Genomic DNA, 18937 nt, shown 5'->3' on the forward strand with positions numbered 1-18937 from the left:
ACTTCTAAAGCTCAGCTAAAATGGAGCAGGGATGCCCTGTGTCCCCATAGACAACTCTGCTCCAGACCACTGAACGCCATCCAGGGGCACTACGCCTCATGGCATGAAGCCCTGGGTTTGTAAAGGGCCTGGTAAGAGACACCCCTACTTCTGACCTCTCTATAATCCCCAAATCCCACTTCTTCCTCCTCTTGCCTCCATCCAGTCAGTATCACCCTAACTCAGCCAGTCCTGCCCTAGCACTGACCTCACCACATCGGGTTAGGGTCTGGGCCGGCTTCACAATGCCTAAAGTCACCTACTCACTTCAGGACCTCAGACCAGTCCCTTCCCCAGGCAGCACCCGACTACTTCAGGAGTCACTCTGAGCGATAGCATGGGAACCGGCTGGTTCTCCCAGTGACCACAGTCACTGGTGCAGAGGTGTGTGACTCAGGACGGCCACTCACTCAGATATAACTACTATCTGGCTGTAATTATTAATGGCATAACCACAGTGTGCTCTTAGAAACACCCAGAGGGGCCCAAAGAGATGACTCAACTCTTAGGGAGCACTTGCTGCTCTTGCAGAGGACACAGGTTCAGTTCCCAGCGCTCACAGTGAGGGCCCGCCACCATCCGTAACTCCAGTTCCAGGGGATCTGATACCCTCTTCTGACCTGCAGGCACCAGCAATGCATTTGATGTACAGACATTCATGCAAGCAAAACACCCATACACATACAATAAAAAAATTTTAAACCACTTTTTACAAAAAAAAAAAAAGAAGAAATATCCAAAGTGGTTTAATGTATTATCACCTCAATTCTAGAAGGATGCAGAAACCCATTTTCTGCCCATCCCTTTTCTTTCTTAAGAAACTTAAGGACTCTGGCCTTGATTTTCTCATTTGAGAACAATGCTAATCTAGTGGGTTTTTTTCCCATCAGGATGCATATGAAGTTCCTCCTTGGTGACCATGGGACAGAGGGCAGACAGCAGCAGTGATACTACTTAGATCTGACATGTCCCCACAGGCTCCTATGTCTGGACACCCGCTCCTTTCCCCAGCTGGGGCGCAGTGCGGGGAGGTTGTAGACCTGGCTGGTGGGTGAGATCATTGCAGGGTGGGCCTCTGCGGACAACAACCTGGCCCAGCTTCTGCTGTGCACCAGGCTTCCTGGTTCGCCAAGGCATCAACAGGCTGAGCTGCAAGCTCCTCCACCACAGACCAAGCTGCCCACGCCACCTATCTTCTCCGTCACAGTGGACCACACCCTCGACACAAACTAGGGGCCAGAATGAACCTGCCTTCCCTCATGCTGCTTCTACCACAGCAACAAGAAAATGGCAGTCGCAAGGGGGCGAGTCTCAGCCACCCAAACTCCAAACCCTGCCGCTGACCTTCTAGGCCTCAGTCACCGCTATGTGAACACCAGGACTCACTTACCCAGAGTGCTGTGTCAAACAAAGAGAGCCGGTGGCCCAGTCCTCACACCATCAGTCAGCCTGTAGCCTGCACTCTGTCCGTACACTACACAACAGAATAACCTCATGGGAGATCGGGATGCGCCAGAGGCCTGCACTAACAAGCCAACCATCTTCTGACAGGAACAAGAGCAACGGCTCAGCTGCTCTCTAAGACCAAGGCACGGGTGCCCACAGGCCCTGCATTTAGACTCTCTTCAATGTGCATGCTGCACGCTGCTCATGCTTCCCTGCGGTCCCCATGAGAATCTGGGTGTGAACTTGGAACCCTGAAGCACTGTGCATGACAAAGTCGTGGGAGGCGACGCGGCCTAACATGTTACTTCTCGCAAACAGCTCCACACAGAGTACATGAATATCTTCCATAAGCCAACGGCAGAAGCCCTGTCCCTCTCTGCTCAGAGGACAGGGAGGCACTGGCACACAGTCACCAATACCTTATGTGGAGAATCTGAGATTCGAACACAGGGCACCTCACAGTCATGGGTGGCCTCTCGCCTCACCTGGATTTCTAGCAATGTCACACACTCACCAAAAAAAAGAAAAGGATAAAAAAAAAAGTCCGTGGACACAAAAGTTTATCTAAAAAAGACAAAACTAATCAACTCAGATTAGCAACAATAGCAAGGGACTTGCAACCGGTAAGGTGAATTGTAGGTACTGTCCAGATAAGCGGATGGGATTTCTGTTTTTTCTTAGTGATAAAGGGAAACACTTGTTTAAACAAGTATTTTAGTCTCTTGTTTTTTGTTTGCTTAATGTATTTATTTTGTGTTTGGGTGTGTGTGCAGGCACAGGTGTAGAGGTCAGATGACAGCAGTAGGTTCTAGGGATCGAACTCAGGTGGAACTCAGGTGTGAGTCTTAGCAGCAAGCACATCCCCCCCCGCCCCCGCCCCAGCTGAACTATCTCACCGCCCCGGCTCATGTTTTTTTTTTTTTTTTTTTTTTTTTTTTTTTTTTAACCAGGGCCTTCCTAAGAAGTCCAGGTTGGCCTGGATCTCCTGGGTACCAGGCTTGTAGATGACCACCACCCCGCCTCGCCTATCAGACACACTCATTAAGAGACAGAGCCTGTTTCTGATACACTGATAACATTCTGAGTCTACTGGAGAGTGTAGCAACGCTGGCTGGCGGCAGTGTGCTCTGGAATCGGAAACCTGGACTAGATAGCCATGAAAATGTGGTACACCGGCCAGAGGCAGTCGGCATAAAGGCTACGCACCAGGCCTAGGGAGCCACAGAGGGATCGTGCTCCTGTCTTACAGCTTTTGTTTAGGGAGCCTGGGCATCCCCAGAGCCCAGGAACATTCCCCCTCATTTCCCAAGGAACCCATGACGTGAGTCATGGCTGATTACCTGAGCGCTCACTCTGGAGCCTCCTGGCTGAACAAGGCGTCTTTGCTACTGACGGGCAAAATACTATTTCAACCTGCTCCAGACATAGCCTAGAGCTGTCCACATGGCGGTAGAAGGATTATGTCTCTGACCTGGATAACTAGAGCAGGAAACCTGCTGTTACTGGCCTCGAGGCCTGGGAAGAAAAGCAGGCGGGCAGAGGCTTTAGACAACACACCATTCCTCCGCTCTGAAATCTGGACTTTACAGAGCAAGGCCCAGTTGTGTGCCGAGCTTGGCTGACCAAGCGCTTGGCACCAGCCTTCCCAACTCCTCTGGCCACTCCCACTTCCTTGCTCTAGCCACCCTCAGCTGCCCTGCCTTTCCCAGACACTAGTCCTCTCCACGCTGTCTGGCCTGAACTCCATGCCCAGGACACATCCATGAAGGCCCAGCTAGAACATTTACCTCTTCTGTGAAACCTTCTGGTACTCAGAGGATGGCTTCTCTCCCTCTGGGCTCCTAAATGGCACTCTGTGGCCTTAAACAGACTGTTTCCCTCAAGGGCCCTCGGTAGTTTTACTGGTCCTTATGTCCCTTTTGGCCTCTGGACAGTTCCCAGACAGGATTTCATTTCTGTGACCTGTGAGGCCCAACACGAAGTCAGTTCTCTAAAATTAAAGGCACACTTAGGAGCCAGGCTCCCTGTTCACTTTCAAGCCAGCCAGAGCAATGGGCAGCATTTCACCGCCTCAGCCTGGGTTCCAGGTGAGAAAAATCAAGTCCTGGAGATTTCTCCACAGTCCCTGTCACAGTGGGATGGGCCTAACTAATCAAGGCCATTTTACTGAGCACCTGGTGCTAATAGGCCTGCTACTAACACCAGTGGGCCTGTGTGCTGTATAGCATCCTCCAAGAGACAGCACAAGGAACAAACTATACCAGACTGTCCAGGCAAACCAACCTTGGGAAACACCTTAACATAACCCAGAGGTCCAGGTGTGAATTTAAGATTCTCGGACACCTTAGTTCACAGTGTGGAGACCCAGGAGAGCTAGCCCTGGGTCCCCTCTAGAGACATCCTACACTTGAGAAGTCTCAGTTCCACCATGGCTATGTTCCACGCCACATCTCACATTCCAGACAATTCTTTCCCTAGTCCCCTGGCACCTTGTCTCCCATGTCCGTGCCTCTCAGAACACGTGCTGTCCGTGGTAGACCTGCCCTTAGACGATGGACCTGGGAGGGCAGCTGCGGGCACGACACAGGCCAGGCCTGGCCCTTGGGGCTGTAGCTGTTCTGTCCCCTGTCCCGTGAGGAAAAGCCTAGTGAACAGGAGGGCTGAACCTGGTTCGCTAAAGCCTGAGTTCCTTCTCCATTGCTCCAGATGCAGTCATAGGCCTGATGGTCCATGTCCAGGTCATTCTGGAGCCACCACTTCTGGTAACAGCCAAGTCAGCTGCTGAGGTGAAACTTCAGGAGGCCGGCCTTCCAGCCCTGCCCCCAAGAAAACACTAGCAACAATAAACATCACGCACTTACAGGCAGCTATCAGGGACAAGCCTGTGAGTCACAGGGCTCTGCTTGGGGAGCTCGCCCATCCCCCACCCAGGAGCACTGATTCATCGAAGTTTGTTTTCAACGCTATTATTTTTAGTCAGGCAAACAATGCTTCAAACCGCCGTAGAGAACAGGGGAGGGGAAGAGAGGGTCGCCGAAGAACATCAGCTACTTTTCTAATAGTCTACCAAGGCCGAAGCCAACAACTGGCACTGCTAGGCACTCTAGGGGTACAGGCATAGGGGTATATGAACTGCCATTTCTTCCAGAGGGTGACCTCTGAGACCAGGGATCTCCAGGCTCCCCTGCTGATGCCATCACCAAATTTCCTTCTTGAAAAAGAAAGAGAGCGTTTACTGAGCACCTACGAGGCACAGTGAGCCACACACATGGGCTGGGTGTTTGCCCCACCTTATCTTAGAGCATTATTTCATGTGAGGTTGGTGGTCCTTTTTTCCCATTTGCCAAATGGGAAAGTTAAAGCAGGTATGTCCAGAGCCACTAGGTTCTATGCTCTTCTTTTCTCTGCTTTGTTTTAACGTTCTGGCTGCCTCTCCAGCTCCACAGGTGATTTAAGACAAACGTTAGGAAACAGAGAAAGGGCCACCATACTTTGAGAGATGCGGGGCCTCTACAGTCAGAGCCCAGGCAACCTAAGAATGAGGCTTTGGAGCAGAGAGAGATCCAGGGTTCATCCTCAGCACTCTGTAACTGGGGGTGGGGGCAGGGGAGACGGAAAGAACAGGAAAGGAAAGGAAAGGAAAGGAAAGGAAAGGAAAGGAAAGGAAAGGAAAGGAAAGGAAAGGAAAGGAAAGGAAAGGAAAGGAAAGGAAAGGAAAGGGAGTCTTTCTGGATCCATTACTCCACATTTGGGTTCAACCCAGAGGTGATTTTTTAAGGAAAAAATGCCTTTTGGCATTTTTGAGCTGTGACAGCACCAAAACAGACCTTTAAAAAACACACACCCAAAAAGCATTACTATTGTCAAAAGCTTTAAAACACACACACACAACAACAACAACAACAACAACAGCAACAACAACACAGAGGCCCCTCTGAGCCACGACAAACCGGCTCCGGCTCCGCACTGGGCAACACAAAGCGTGGCAGAGAGAGCAAGCAGAGGCTAACTCGTTTCCAAGGCAAACCTGTGTGCTGCTTTCTAAACAGTACTCGCCCCAAACAAACGCCCAGCAGAGCCCAGCAGAGCCCGGAGAACTTGCCAGATGTGAGTGGGGAAGGCCTTGGGACACAGAAAAGGAACAAACTTAAGAGAAACTCGTTTTCCATTTCCTAGATGGGGTTCAAATTTGTACCCTCCCTGCTCTCTCCGTGCTCACACAATGGTGGTGGTAGTGGGGGGGGTGTGTCTGTCTCTGTACAGACATTGGAAAATAAATAAAGGATGCTTCCTGGGTAAACACTGAATGAGCAAACATTTCCACAGGTATCTTCTAGAATGCCCACCTCTTGTCGGTAACCATTTTTAGGCATCTCTGGTCATTAGATTAAGTCAACTTCCTGCTCCAAGAAAAGTCAAAAATAGCAACAAAGGCAGGCAAACTGCACACTGCATCTGAAGATGCACAGTCTCCCGGCTTCACACTAGGGTTGGGTATTTTTACATGCCTTTGTAGTTCAATTTTACCAATGTAAACCCAAGTGGCAAGGAACCAGGAAAGGCAAGTAGAGAAGACAAACAAAATTAAAGATTGAATTATAGAGCTGTTTTTTCACTTTTATAAATTAATTGGAACCAGACCGATAGCATCTTGGAATAATAATTAAAGAAGATTCATGATTTAATTAATGAACTAGTTGTGTGCCAAAAAAAGAACTTCCAAAATGGGGCTAGTAATAGTGAGATGGCTTGGTGGGTAACTGGTGCAGGCCACCAAACACGACGACCTAGTTCAACCCTCCAGGAATCCACACGGGAGAAGAGAACCGATAAGTGGTCCTCTGACCTCCACTTCGGCACCTACGGCACGTGTGACTCCTCCACACACAACACAAAGACAACACAATTCTAAAATGCCTTCAGAAACTCCTAGGATGCTTACACAAAAATCAAATCAGAGTCCTGAGATCCCTCCACCAGAGCTTGTCTGCCTAGACAAGCTGCCGCCGGAGAACACAAGAAACGAGAAATTATGTGACCTGCCCCAGGTAACACAGCAAATCAGAAACAAGGGAAAGGTCCAGAACCACCTGTGCCTGCCACGCCCACTTCCCAAACAACCTGTGACCAAGTGCATTAAGTTTTCTTCCATAGCATTTATGCAGCCTGCTAAACAAACTTTCAGCCTGGTCCCGAATTAGACAAACTTGTTAATTAATAGGCTTCTACTGTGTTTTCTATTGAAAGTGAGTCTCTCTGTCAAAACATCGAGTAGCGGTGCACTGCTGTGGCGGGCAGCTGTTGGCAGCGGGGCTCAGATCCACCACAGAGGACAGAGGCGCTTGTCCTGCAGATACGTTATTTCTCACACTGTTAATTAAGTCAACACAGAATAATGTGCACTTTCTCTCTCTCCTCCCCCCCCCCCACAAACACACACACACACACACACACACACACACACACAGAGTCAGCTTTCTCAGGAGTTAATACATTTCTGGGCTTGAAGGGATTGGTTTCTTAGCACCAAGCAAAGGCTATTTACAAATTAGCTAAAGATAAACACACACAACAGTCTTACAACTCCCAAGAAGCCACATTTAACCACCTGGCAGATGGGAAGCTGCAGAGCGGAAGGAAGGAGCTGGCCTTCTTCCTTATCATGGACCTGTCACCCAGTGCGGGGAATGAGCACCTGGCAGGTGCACTGAAAGAAAACAGGACAATAAACTGGACAAGGTCTTCTAGAATCTTCTTTGTTCTAGAAACCACATTCCTGGACTGGGGAGAGATCTTAGGGAGCAAAGGCGTTTGTCACCAAGCCTGACAACCCGAATTTGATCTCCACTTGGTAGAAGGAAAACAACTTTTTCTCCCAACTGTTCTCTGATACACCCATGCATGCCCATGGCACATGGGCACCTCACGCACAAATACATAAACAAAGGATCCCCATGGCAACATACTACTGTTTCTAGGAACTACTGTGGGGAAAAGCTGGTCCCCTCCAACCCACACCAGCTTCAAGTTCCTCCCTAGGCCACATACACAGCAGGATCCCTCCCCCGAGGTCCTACTCCAGGAGCAACCTTCTAGCCAGCAAAACAACACTATTAGACACGGACTAGGGATAACAAGTGTGGCCATTTTCTTGTTTTTGTGTTTAACCAGCTGTCATAGTTAATCTTGATTGGCAAGTTGATGAGATTTAGAATCACTATGGAAACAAACCTCTGGATGTGTCTATACGGAATTCCTCCGTTGGGTTCACTGAGGTGAGAGGACACACTCTAACTGTAGGCATCAGGTGTCCTAGACTAAAGAAAAAGGAGAAATGAAGAGGGCCCCTGCATTCAGCTCTCTCTGCTTCCTGACTGTGGATGCCATGTGATCAGCCACTCCAAGCTGCTGCTTCCACTCCATGGTGGCTTTCCCACCATGATGAATTATCCCCTGAAACTGAAAGCCAAAATAAGCCCCTCCTCCCTTAAGCTGCTTTTGTGGGGGTATTTGTGAAGTAACAAGAAAGACCGCTAATACATCAGTCAGTCTAGCGAGGAGATAAGATCAGAAGTTAACTAGCTAGCTGCCCATGACCCTGCTGCTTTCCACCTTGGGAATCCGACTCTAAGAGGGGGCTAGTAGAAGCTGAAGATCTAGGGGGAATACCATAACAAAATAAAATCCCATTTCAAATGAGCAAGCCCTGCCCAGTCCTATTTATTCTACAAAGAGGCACAAGAGGAATAATTGCTGTACAGAGCACAAAATGGCATTAAAAATCTCCTAATAAATTAATGAGTGGAAATTAATGTCATTCAGTCCATTAAATTGTGTTAATTTTACTTCCATTGTGATACTGCAGCCATCACAAATTTACATTATTAAGCCAATATTTATTTTTCAAAAACTCATTTTAATTAGATTCCTGATGTGATAAGCTCAAACCTAATTCTCTCCATTTTCATCAACTTCTTGCATTTCTCATCAAAACTAAATGATGGCTGCATTCATCTTTTTTTTCTATCATGAAAATGTTCATTTAAATGTTTATGTCCAGGGCCTTCAAGATGGCTCCGCAGGTAAACTCTCTGGCCTTGCACCTGACGGCCTGAGTTCAAGGTGTGGAACCCCTGGTAAGAGGAGAAAACTACCTCCCAGAAGTTATCCTCTGACCTTCACACACGAACTATGGTATGCAGGTATCCTCGCTCACACACAAAGATAAAATAAACATTTTCAGAGGCTGGAAAGATAGCTAGGTGGTTACGAGAACAGGCTGCTATGGCAGAAGAGGGGAGTTAGGCTCCCAGCAGCAGGCTGGGTGGCTCACAACTGCCTGCAAGTCCATCTGGGGGCGAGGGGTGACGCTCCCTTCTGGTCTCTGGGGACACTGCACTGACATGCATATACACACATGCACATAAACAAACAAAGGAGCTTAAAGTGTTTATATCCTTGCAAAGACTTCTTAAAGCTAGCCTACTAAAAGTTCCATTGCCTTTTCAGAAACTGGGGTTCACATCCTGTGGCTAGTGTGTCCTTTAGGGACACGAAAAGCTAAGTTGCACCAAAAGGAAAGGCTAAGCACTCACAGTCACCTGCTAGAGTCCATGATCCCAGGAAGGAAACCTGAATTTCAGGTTTACAACACTAAGTTGTCTTTTACTTCAAAGAGAAAACACTTTAAACTTGGGTCCTAGGCAGTACTCAGCTCACAAGCACGGCTGTGCAGGTGACAGGTAAGAGATTCACGACAGCCGTCTGCTTGGCAAAAACCAGAAGATGAAGATGTCATTCAAGACACAGGGCCTCGGGTCCCAACACACACACACACACACACACACACACACACACACACACACACACACACCTGCTCCCAACACAGAGCACTGTGGAGCCCTCAGCCGCCCTGGGAGCCCTGCATCTTGGGGTAGGAAGGCTGAGCTCCAGGAGTACAGGTGCCAGTCACTGCCATCTCGAAAGGTCCTTGATAAAGTGATTGAATAAGTTCCCGTCAATGGGTGCTAAGGACAGAAGACAAAACACACACATCTTCCCAGCATGTCTGCAAACTCTCTGGTCCCTCCTCTCACCCCGATCTCACAGGTGCAGACAGGAGGGCTCTGAAACCTGCTGGTCCCAAACCTATCCAGGTAGCAAAAGACAGGTTCCGGACTGACGAGATGTCTCAGACAGTAAAGATGCCTGCCACCAAGCCTGGCGACCTGAGTTCTATATCCAGAACTCACATAGTGGAAGGAGAAAACCAACCCCTGCAAGCTATCCTCTGGATTCCAAGTGTGCACCACAGTGTGTGCCCGAGGGTGCACAACACACACACACACACACACACACACACACACACACACACACACAAATACATTAATACAAGAAAAATGATTTTAACATGGCAGACCCAGAACCTGAATTCCAGGGAAGCTGAGGTTTATCTTTCCCCTGAAGAAACAGGTGGCTGTCACTGTTTAATATTCTACTGCTGTGGCTTCACATTTAAAATATTTATCATAAGCATCTTCCCCACCCCACCCCACCATTCTCCAAAAGTCCCTCTATCTTTTCAAATGTATCTCTGCATCCTTCCCAGAGAGGACTTAGAACACTGACTCAGAGACTACGAGGCATGGGTCTGGTTAATATCACCTCACGCACAAAAACAAGCCCAAAGGCCTGATCACAGATGCAGAGTAAAACGCTGTCTGCAACATGTATGGGTCCCAACATCCAGCCCCAAGCTGCAAGGGTCAAAGTTCCCCCAACCAGAGAGTGCTAAGTGACACTTGGGTCAGCCCTCTAGTCAGCTAGCTCCCCAGTGTCCTGCAGCCCCTATCGGATGGGCTGCCTGGACGGCAGCCGGGAGTAGGCTTGCTGCCTGCCTATGGTTTACACAGAGGTGGGAGGCCTCAAGGCATCACCTACAGCCTTGGTGTTTGTCCCCAGAAGCCTGAGAAAGCTGTGGTACAGGTGGAGATATTTTTCCTCTCTCCACCAGCTGAGGGTAGCCGAGCAACATTCCTGAAGGCCCCAGGAGGAGGTCACACTACAAAGGGGGTGAACAAAGAGGTAGGAGATGCTCCCTCTGAGACCTACTGCACTTCTCCAATTTTCTCTGGACTTGGTGCTCTGTTGCAAGAGAGCCTAAGATACTTTCTAAACCAGCAATACCTTTAGCATGGTCCAGCTGGAAACAACCAGCTGAGCCATGGACCACACACGGTAGTGTTAGCTGCGGTTGCCTGTGGGGAAAGGAGGCTAAGGTGCCCCGCTGATGAGCGTGCTCTCGGAAGCAGATGCTTCACCTTCCCCTTTAGGAACTGGAGAAGGGGGGACACCTGTGGCTCCTCTCAGGCTTTCAAGCAGTGGACTGCTGGCACGGAACTCACCCAAGCTCTGCCCCACGCCTGTCAGATCTAAGATGCCCTGCTCCCCACTCTGTGGTGTAAAACCAAATTCCCACATCTCATCTCTGTGGTGGCAAGTTTGTATCACTCCAGCTCTATTGCCTAAAGCTGGGGGAACCAAGCCGGCATGTGGCAGACAGTGACACAGCCAAATGGTGCCTCTGCTGCTCGAGATGTCCTTTCCATATCTCAGACGGAGAGTCCTCAAAGCCGGGCTCCAGATTTGACATAAGCACCCAGTGTCCCCGCCTCCTGCCCCACACGAAGTGGGTGACTAAGTCACACACTTTCCTTTGTCTACTTTCCAAAGCCCTAGTTCTCAAAGACAGCAATGTGACAAGCAACACACAACCCTGAGGCTTAGCAGCCACCGGGATAGCGCTAGCATGAAGCCAGCAAGTCGCCTCCCCAAGCCGTGGCCTTTAGCTTTCTGCCCATGGCCAAAACAGCAGCAGTTGTTGCCAAGGGAGACAGCGTGACCCAGAGGCGTGGGCACAAAATCCAGGGATGGAAATCCACCTTTGTCTGGATCCACCCAAGCAACTGGGGCTCTCTAGTTGAGAAGAGAGGAAAGAAAACAATCCCAGAGCTGGGAGTGTGTAGCTCAGGAGCAGAGGGCTTGCCTAACATGTCAGAAGCCTTGGGTTCAATCCTCAGTGCAACCGAAGAACCAACCAACCAAAACCCTGCTTCCACACCCCACCTTCTATGTGCACGCTGTGCCTACCTAGTCCTAGAAGGCCCAGTGGGGGGAGGTTAGCCTGAACTCTCAGAAGCATACAAACCTCCAACTGTCCCGGGCTGGGAAGGGCTGCAAGGGAAAGCAAGGTCAGAAGGCAAATGTAGGCCAAGGAAGGAGGCACAGCCTCTCCTCTAAGATGCCCCCAGCCCAAAGATTAACCGAGAACCTTCCAGGTGGAGCTCCACCGCCCACCCTGGATAAGGATGCTTTTGGTTCCCAGGGTACAAAACAGTCTGGGGAAAAGAGTATGCTAGACCCAGTCTTACATTTTCCCTCTCTCCTGTGAAGTTCTATCTGCTTCAAAGTCAAAATCATTTTAGACCTTGTTGCCATTCCTGTTTCCCAGCTCTGCCTTCTCCCAGGCCTCCGCCGGGCCGTTTGACAGTGCCTTGTAAACTGAAACACTCTGCACAGCTGTTTCATAATTGATATCACGGGGGGGGGGGCTCAAAACATAAAGCAATCGGTCTGTGTGCACCCAGGCATATTAGGAAAAGGCCATTTCTCAGGATCTGACAGAGACCTGAGACGCAACCATCCCACTTCATCAAAAGGCTAAAGAAGAATGAGCTGAGCTAAAACCCAGGTGCCTCTGACCACCACATCCCCACCACCTCCCCTAAAGCCAGCTGGCAGAGGCTCACAGGCCAAGTGTTCTTCCCAGACAACATACTGCCTTCCCTCCCCCTTTGTTGACAGGATCCACCCACCCAGGTTTGGGGGTTGGTTTTTTTTTTTTAACTATTTTTTTAAGCAGGCATTCCCACCATATGTGGTGTTTATTTTCAGGGAAGGCTGACCCTGGGTTCCTGTGGACAGATGTTGCTTTGTGCCTTACTGTCAGGGCTGGCAGCACATACACAGCTGCCTTGAGCAGGTGGCCAAGGATGGAGGCCACCCTGGCCCAGAAGGAGGATGACCTCGCTATAGTAGGCCACGGGAGCCCTCTCTCCATTTCTCTGCAGCCTAGGACAACCCCCACCCCCACCACCAAACATTCACACCTGTCCCTCCTCTGGAATCAGTCTTAAAAGGTGTCTTGAGAAGTGGAGACAGAAGGCTAAGGTGCCCTCACCCCAATTTCCAGGCGCGGTTGTGCTCTGGGGAGGCCCTGGGAGTGAAGTCACTGACCCCTTCCATCAGCCATCTGTGAACTCCCGCCGGACTCCTCTAGCCCGATGGGAAGGATAAAGGAGGTCAGGACAGATGGCAAAGCGTTTTGGGAAAAGAGGGCTCTACAGGAATGCAGGGACGATGGGAGGCCAGCTCTGGGGTGTTTTGTTGTCTGTCTAGAGCTGTCTGCTCGGTTCTCGGCACCCTCAAACTCTCGATTAAAACGATGGCAAACAAGGCAGGGGTGGGGTGAAAAGAGGGAATGCCCCTACTTTCTGCCACTTGTTTCCCCCGCTTCAAAGTCGGTGCTTTGCTCTGCAACTAAGTGCGTGCGTGCATGCGTGCACAGGGGGTGGGAGGCTGGCACAACCAAATCTAAAAATACTCGATAAAAATGCTAATCCCAAGGCAAAGAAAGAGCGAAGAAGGAATCTGTCAATCAACGGGCTCCCGCTCCTCACCCACAGCTGTACCGACTGCATTCCTGTAGACGAAGGAGAGAAGTGGGGGAACAGAGCTGAAGAAAAGAAAGGGACACACGCCACCACCTCCACGAGCGCGGGGCGGGAGGCGGCGGCGGAGGAGGGGCTCGGCCGGCAGAGCCGAACAAAGCGGGGCCTCTACTTGGAGCCCAAAGCACGGAGAGTGGGGGGCCAAGCTCAGCAGCACCCCTGCTGCCCGGAGGCGGCTAGCGATCTCTGAGGTCTGGAAGCCAGAGTGCCGCATGGAAGCCTGGGCTCTGAGCCTGGGCAAATCCGAAGAAGGTTTTGTTTGGGGTCCCTCCACCCGCTGCCTGTCCCCTACACTAACGCGCGCGCACACACGCACACGCCCTCCCTCTCCACCCAGGCCGCCCTAGGGGGCTGGGCCGGCGCGCCCCCCGCTGCTCCGGGCCCCCACCTGGGGATGGTAATGCACTTGGTGTTCACGTTCTGCGTGGTGATGGCCTTCTCCAGCTCGTCCAGCTGCCCGGTCTTCTTGAGCTTCTTCACCAAGCTCTTGACCGCCTTCTCGCACCACTTCTCCTCCTGCCCATTCTGCTCGCCCTTCTTCCAGCCCAGCAGGCGCTTCACGATCGGGGGGGTGAAGGGCAGGATGGACGACATGGCTGGCACGAGAGGGTCACCGGCGCCCCCGGCGGGACTGGGCGCACTGGGGACGCCGGGGGCGCACAGGGGCAGCTCGGCCCGCGCCGCGCCCGAAACTTCGCGTCTAACTCTGGAGAACTTGCCCCGGCTTCTGGGCCGGGGCCGCGGCGCTGCAGCTGCGGGGATCTGGAGCACTAAGGCGCCCGAGCAGCTCCACGAGGACCGACGGATTGACGGGCAGGCCCCGGGCGCGGGGCGGAGGCGGCGGCCGCGAGACTCGGAGTGGCAGTAGAAAGTTTGGGTTTCCGCACGGGGTAGCTGTTTGGGTGCCGCCTCCGGGAAGGAAAGTCCAACCCCCAGCCAAACTTTGCTGGCCTGGATGGTTCTGGTGAGCAGATCCCTCCGCCTCTGCAGCCCTCCTCCTCCTGTTCCTCCTCCTTTCCTGCGTTCGACTCCTCGTAGGGCCGGCCAGGGCCGTACTGCCGCGCTCCCGGCTCCTCTCCCGCCCGCTCCCAAGTCTACGTTTCACGCAGCTCCGCGTGCAGCCTCCTTCCCAGCGCTGTCGCCGCCCCCTTGCCGCCGGGGCTCCCCGCTCCTCCCCCGCGCCCTGCTCCGGGGAGGACCCACGGCCTTCCCCGCCCCGCGCCGCCAAGCACGCCCACGTGGGCCACCGGGCACGGCGGCCGTCACCTCTGCCAAGTGCCGCGGGACGGGACTCCTGGGGACTCGCCGCCCTCAAGACGCTCAGAGGCAGTTGCAGGGACTAGAGAGGGTTAGACTGGCAGGGAACAGGCGTGTGCCTCCTAGGGCTCGCTGCTCCCGGGAGAGGACCCGGACACGATGAGGGGTTCCGTTCCTAGCCCAGGAAGCCAGCCGGGGCGCACTGATCTCGCTCAGTGGCCCGGGTTGTTTTGCTTTGGTTTGGTGTTTTTTGTTTTGTTTTTGTTTTCCTGCTGGGTGAGATCAGACCGGCGAACTGCCCGGAGACTGCGGAGGAGGGAGTTGGGAAGGGGGAAAGGGAGACTTAAAAGTGGAGTTAGAGACTTCAGTGACAACTTGAACAATAGCTGAAGCCAGGGGTCCCTTGGGCCTAGTGAACCAATCTCTTTGCAGAAAACGGGCCTCAAAGACATCTGTTGCATTCCTGAAGGAATGAATGGGGGCGCTTTAGGATTTATCTTTGGGGGAGGGGGAGAATTAACATTACAGGGTATTTCTGAAATTCGACGCCAAACATGCAAGAGAGCTTCGTTAACAAAGCAGTAAACTCGCACAAAGTGGAGCGAGCCGGGGAGATTCGAGAAGTTTATTCAAAATCAGCCTAGGTGAGAGGCCAGTAGAACCTGACTTTGGGTAGCCCTGGGGCTTTTCCCCCAACTAGCGGAATTCAGGGCTGACTGCCCATGGGTTCCTCCACCGGTTTGGGGGCGTTACAGCAGGCCCTCAGGTCATTTACCCTGTTGCCGCCTCCCCATTAGGTTAGCCCAGTAGCTAAGGATATGCTTGTTTTAAACAGTGGGAAACCCCGCCACCACCTCCCGTGGTGAGAAAGAAGTTATTTGCAAACCAAGAGCCGGTGGGAGTTACAAAGCCCTGTGAGGTGTGGCCAATCCCACAAAGTCAGCCTAGAAGCTGCAGGGGCCCCCAGCTCTGTTACCGACGATGCCCCACCAGCAACCACACTCGTCAGAGACTGTGGTTTTCTAGGCCTCCCCTTCCACCTCCCGGAGGATCCCTGAGACCCAGTGAACCTTAACAAGCCGGTTCCTGCCTTCCTGTTAGATTGTGGCTGTAGCCTTCCTCTTCCACTCGACTTCCCAGTCCTTATCAAGAGACTGGAAAGGTAGGCTGTCTTAACTGCTGTCTTGTACCCAGACAGTCCAATGTCTGCCCTCAAAGTCCACGCCCATATTTGCCTGGAAGGCATGACCCTGAGGAATTGGAGCCAAGATTTAAACTCGGGTTTTTGTTTTGTTTTGTTTTTGAGGTCTTGCTCTGGGGCCTGGTGTTGCAAAGGGCATCTTTGACACAATTTGCAAAACAAAAGCTCTTCTCACAGGTGCCTAATTATGAGATTGCCAGAAATGTTCCCAGGCCCATTCCTCTCCACCTCCTTGGGTGTCGGGACTGTGGAACAGTCAGTGCAAGACAGGAGTGGACCCACATCATAGGCCAGTGTTGATACCACGCATGAAGAAGGGCAGCCAGGGAAGCTGGGTTCTGTCGGATCCTGCTTCTGTCTCACTTCCACGTTGTAAGTCTGCTGCTTGTTGGGAAATTACAGTGGAAGAGGAAGGTCCCAGGGCACAAGACAACTCACAGACCAGAGAAGCACCAAGAGATAGGGATGAAGGTGTGCTTAGTAGGACAGAAGGGACCAACACAATCATCACCTTCCAGGCAAGTTCATTTCAACCTGGACATCAAACCGAGGCAGTTTAGCCTTCGTGAGGCAGCCAGGTCAAGTCCAAGGTGTTCAGGCTCCGTCCCTGATCTGTTTTGAATGTTGGCTCTTGACCCTTCATCTTGCTGAGCCTCCAATCTCTCACTGGTACAACATGGTGAATCTAGAAAGTAAGTTAGAAGCCTTAGGATTGTTCTCCAGGACAAGTCCCTCGCCCACAGGGGAAGCCATGTCTAAGCGAAGCTATTTGCACCCTGGAGAAAAGGAGGGAGCCTGAGGAGAGAGAAAAGCTGAAGAGAGAAGAGGAGGCAGCTGTGTGGAAGAATCTTAATGTCACTGAGGCTCCAGAAGGGACCATTACCCACCCATTCATTTCCCTGAGGGAAGAAAATAAGTAGACAGATACACCTGTGTGACTGAACAATTGCCTGTGACAAGGACCCCCTGAGTTGCAAGAAAACTGCTGGACCTACCTGCACATCTGAAAGTGCCCTTCCTTTCTCTCTCTCTTTCCTAGGTGTCCTGGAACTCACTCAATAAATGAGGTGGTCTCGAACTCAGAGATCTGCCTGCCTCTGCCTCCTGAGCACTGGGATATTTTTCCTCACATCTCCCTGTGAGAACGCTTGGAGCACAAAGCCAGTTCCACAAAGCTCTGGACAAGAGGAAGAAATAGACTCTCCTGCTGTGGGCACTGAGTAAGTGATGGCTGAGGACTGGTTATAACTTCAGCTGGCACCTAAGTCTCCTGGGACCCAGCCAGGCCTGCCTCGCAGACTTTGTCCTTGTCCTGGGGAGGGAAGCATTAGCCCAGTTAATTTTTCATTATGGTGAGTGCAAAGTTCAGCAGAGGCAGGAGAGGGGGTGGAGGCAGCTATGTCTCCCTAGAAATAGACAGCACACTCAGGTCAGAGCCAGGGACACCCACATGCTGCAGTGTGTGGTTCCTGGGAATCGTGCAAAGAAGACAACACCCGATTGCGGGCCAGACCATTAATCCACAGGCGGTGAACCTAGAAAAAGTGCAGGACTGTTCTGCCTCCATTTCACACAGAAAGGTGACAGCTGGTGAAGGCACGCGGACAAACCAGGGCTGGGATTGTCATCAGAGGACCTCACCCGGCAATCAGCGGTCTATAGGTGGCAGTTCTTTGTAGCTCCTCCCACAGGTGACCCTCTTAGAAACCCCCCCTCAAAATCAGCTCAACATGGAGCAAAGATGTCCAGCTGAGAACCAACTCCTGAAAGTTGTACGCTGACCTCCGTACACAGGCCATGGCACATGCCCCACCCCCATAAATGAATATACATACATAAATAAGTAAATGTAATTTTAATTTTAAAGAAAAACACTGTTCCAAATGAAATCAATAAATTAATAGTATGATGCTATTTTGTAAAATGACCATATGCGCATTGCCACCAAGAATATGAAATGGTGTTACCTTTGTGGAGAACAGCACAATAATTATTAAAAAAAAAACAACACATAACTACCATAATGTCCGGCTATTTCACTTATAGGTGCATGCACGCGCGCGTGCACACACACACACACACACACACACACACACTGAAAGCAGGGATCCAAAGAGCATCTGCACACCAATATTCACACCAACGTTTTTTCACAATACCCAAAGCTGGAAAGCCCATAAATGTCTATGAGTGGACAGACGAAGTGTAGTCTGAACACACACACAGTGGGATATTATTCAGCTTTAAAAAGAAACACTGACTTGTGTTGTGACGCAGATAAGCCTTGCAAACTCTATGCCAAGTGAAATAAGCTCCTCACAAAATGACTAACAAGGTGTGATTCACGTTTGCAGAGATAGAAAGCAGGTGGTGTTTGCCAGGAGCTAAGAGGAAGGAGCAGAGGTACTCTGAGTTAATGGACAGGGAACTTCTAGTGGGGAAGATGGAAGATTTCTGAAGGTAGATGGTGGTGAGGGTCATCAACAGTATAACTGTGGACAACACTCAGAACCGGTGGTGAGGGTCACAGTATAAATGTGGACAACATTCTGAACTGGTGGTGAGGGTCATCACCAGTATAACTGTGGACAACACTCAGAACTGGTGGTGAGGGTTATCACCAGTATAACTGTGGACAACACTCAGAACTGGTGGTGAGGGTCATTCAACAGTATAACTGAACAACACCCAGAACTGGGTAAAGTAGGGCTGGCAAGATGGCTCAGCAGCTAAGAGTACTGGCTGCTCTTGCAGGGAACACAGTTATATTCCCAGCACCCACATGAGTTTACAACTGTCTATAACTCCAGTGCCAGGAGATCTAGTGCCCTCTTCTGGATTCTGTGGGCACTGCATGCATGTGGTACATTTAGATGCAGGCAAAACACTCATACACATAAAAATAAAATATTTAAATGAATAAGATATTTAATGTATTCTTTACTAACTAAAAATAGGTAGGACTTAATATTTAGAATAAAACATATTGACGGGGCTCGGAGATGGCTTAGTGGTTAAGCGTGCTGGCTGCTCTTCCAGAGGTCTTGGGCTCAATTCCCAGCTCCCACATGGCAGCTCACACTGTCTGTAATTCCAGTTCCAGAGGACCTGGAGCCCTCACATAGACATATATACAGGCAAAACACCAATAACATAAATCAAATCTTAAAAAAAAACATTGGACACAGCTGTTTGAGGGTGGATA

At 50.9% G+C, this 18937-nt stretch overlaps 1 protein-coding gene across 2 annotated transcripts in view; it reads right to left on the reverse strand.

The window, feature by feature from the left end:
• The window catches only part of Smad3 (SMAD family member 3), a 112097-nt gene extending 95127 nt beyond the window's left edge, over positions 1 to 16970 (reverse strand). The window contains exons 1-2 of one of the 2 annotated variants that reach the window (XM_087905302.1): positions 16728 to 16970; positions 15602 to 16417 (exon numbers count right to left, since the gene is read on the reverse strand). In XM_087905302.1, coding sequence (XP_087761428.1) covers positions 15602 to 15777 — 176 coding nt within the window. In that variant the 5' untranslated portion in view covers positions 15778 to 16417; positions 16728 to 16970. Of the gene's footprint in view, positions 1 to 13662; positions 14367 to 15601; positions 16418 to 16727 lie in introns of those variants that run through there. The other variant, XM_087905303.1, reaches the window with a different exon arrangement.
• Between the last annotated feature and the right edge of the window lie 1967 nt (positions 16971 to 18937).

The sequence above is a fragment of the Myodes glareolus genome, chromosome 4 (genome assembly GCF_982192425.1).
Source record: "Myodes glareolus chromosome 4, mMyoGla1.1, whole genome shotgun sequence".
NCBI lineage: Eukaryota > Metazoa > Chordata > Mammalia > Rodentia > Cricetidae > Myodes > Myodes glareolus.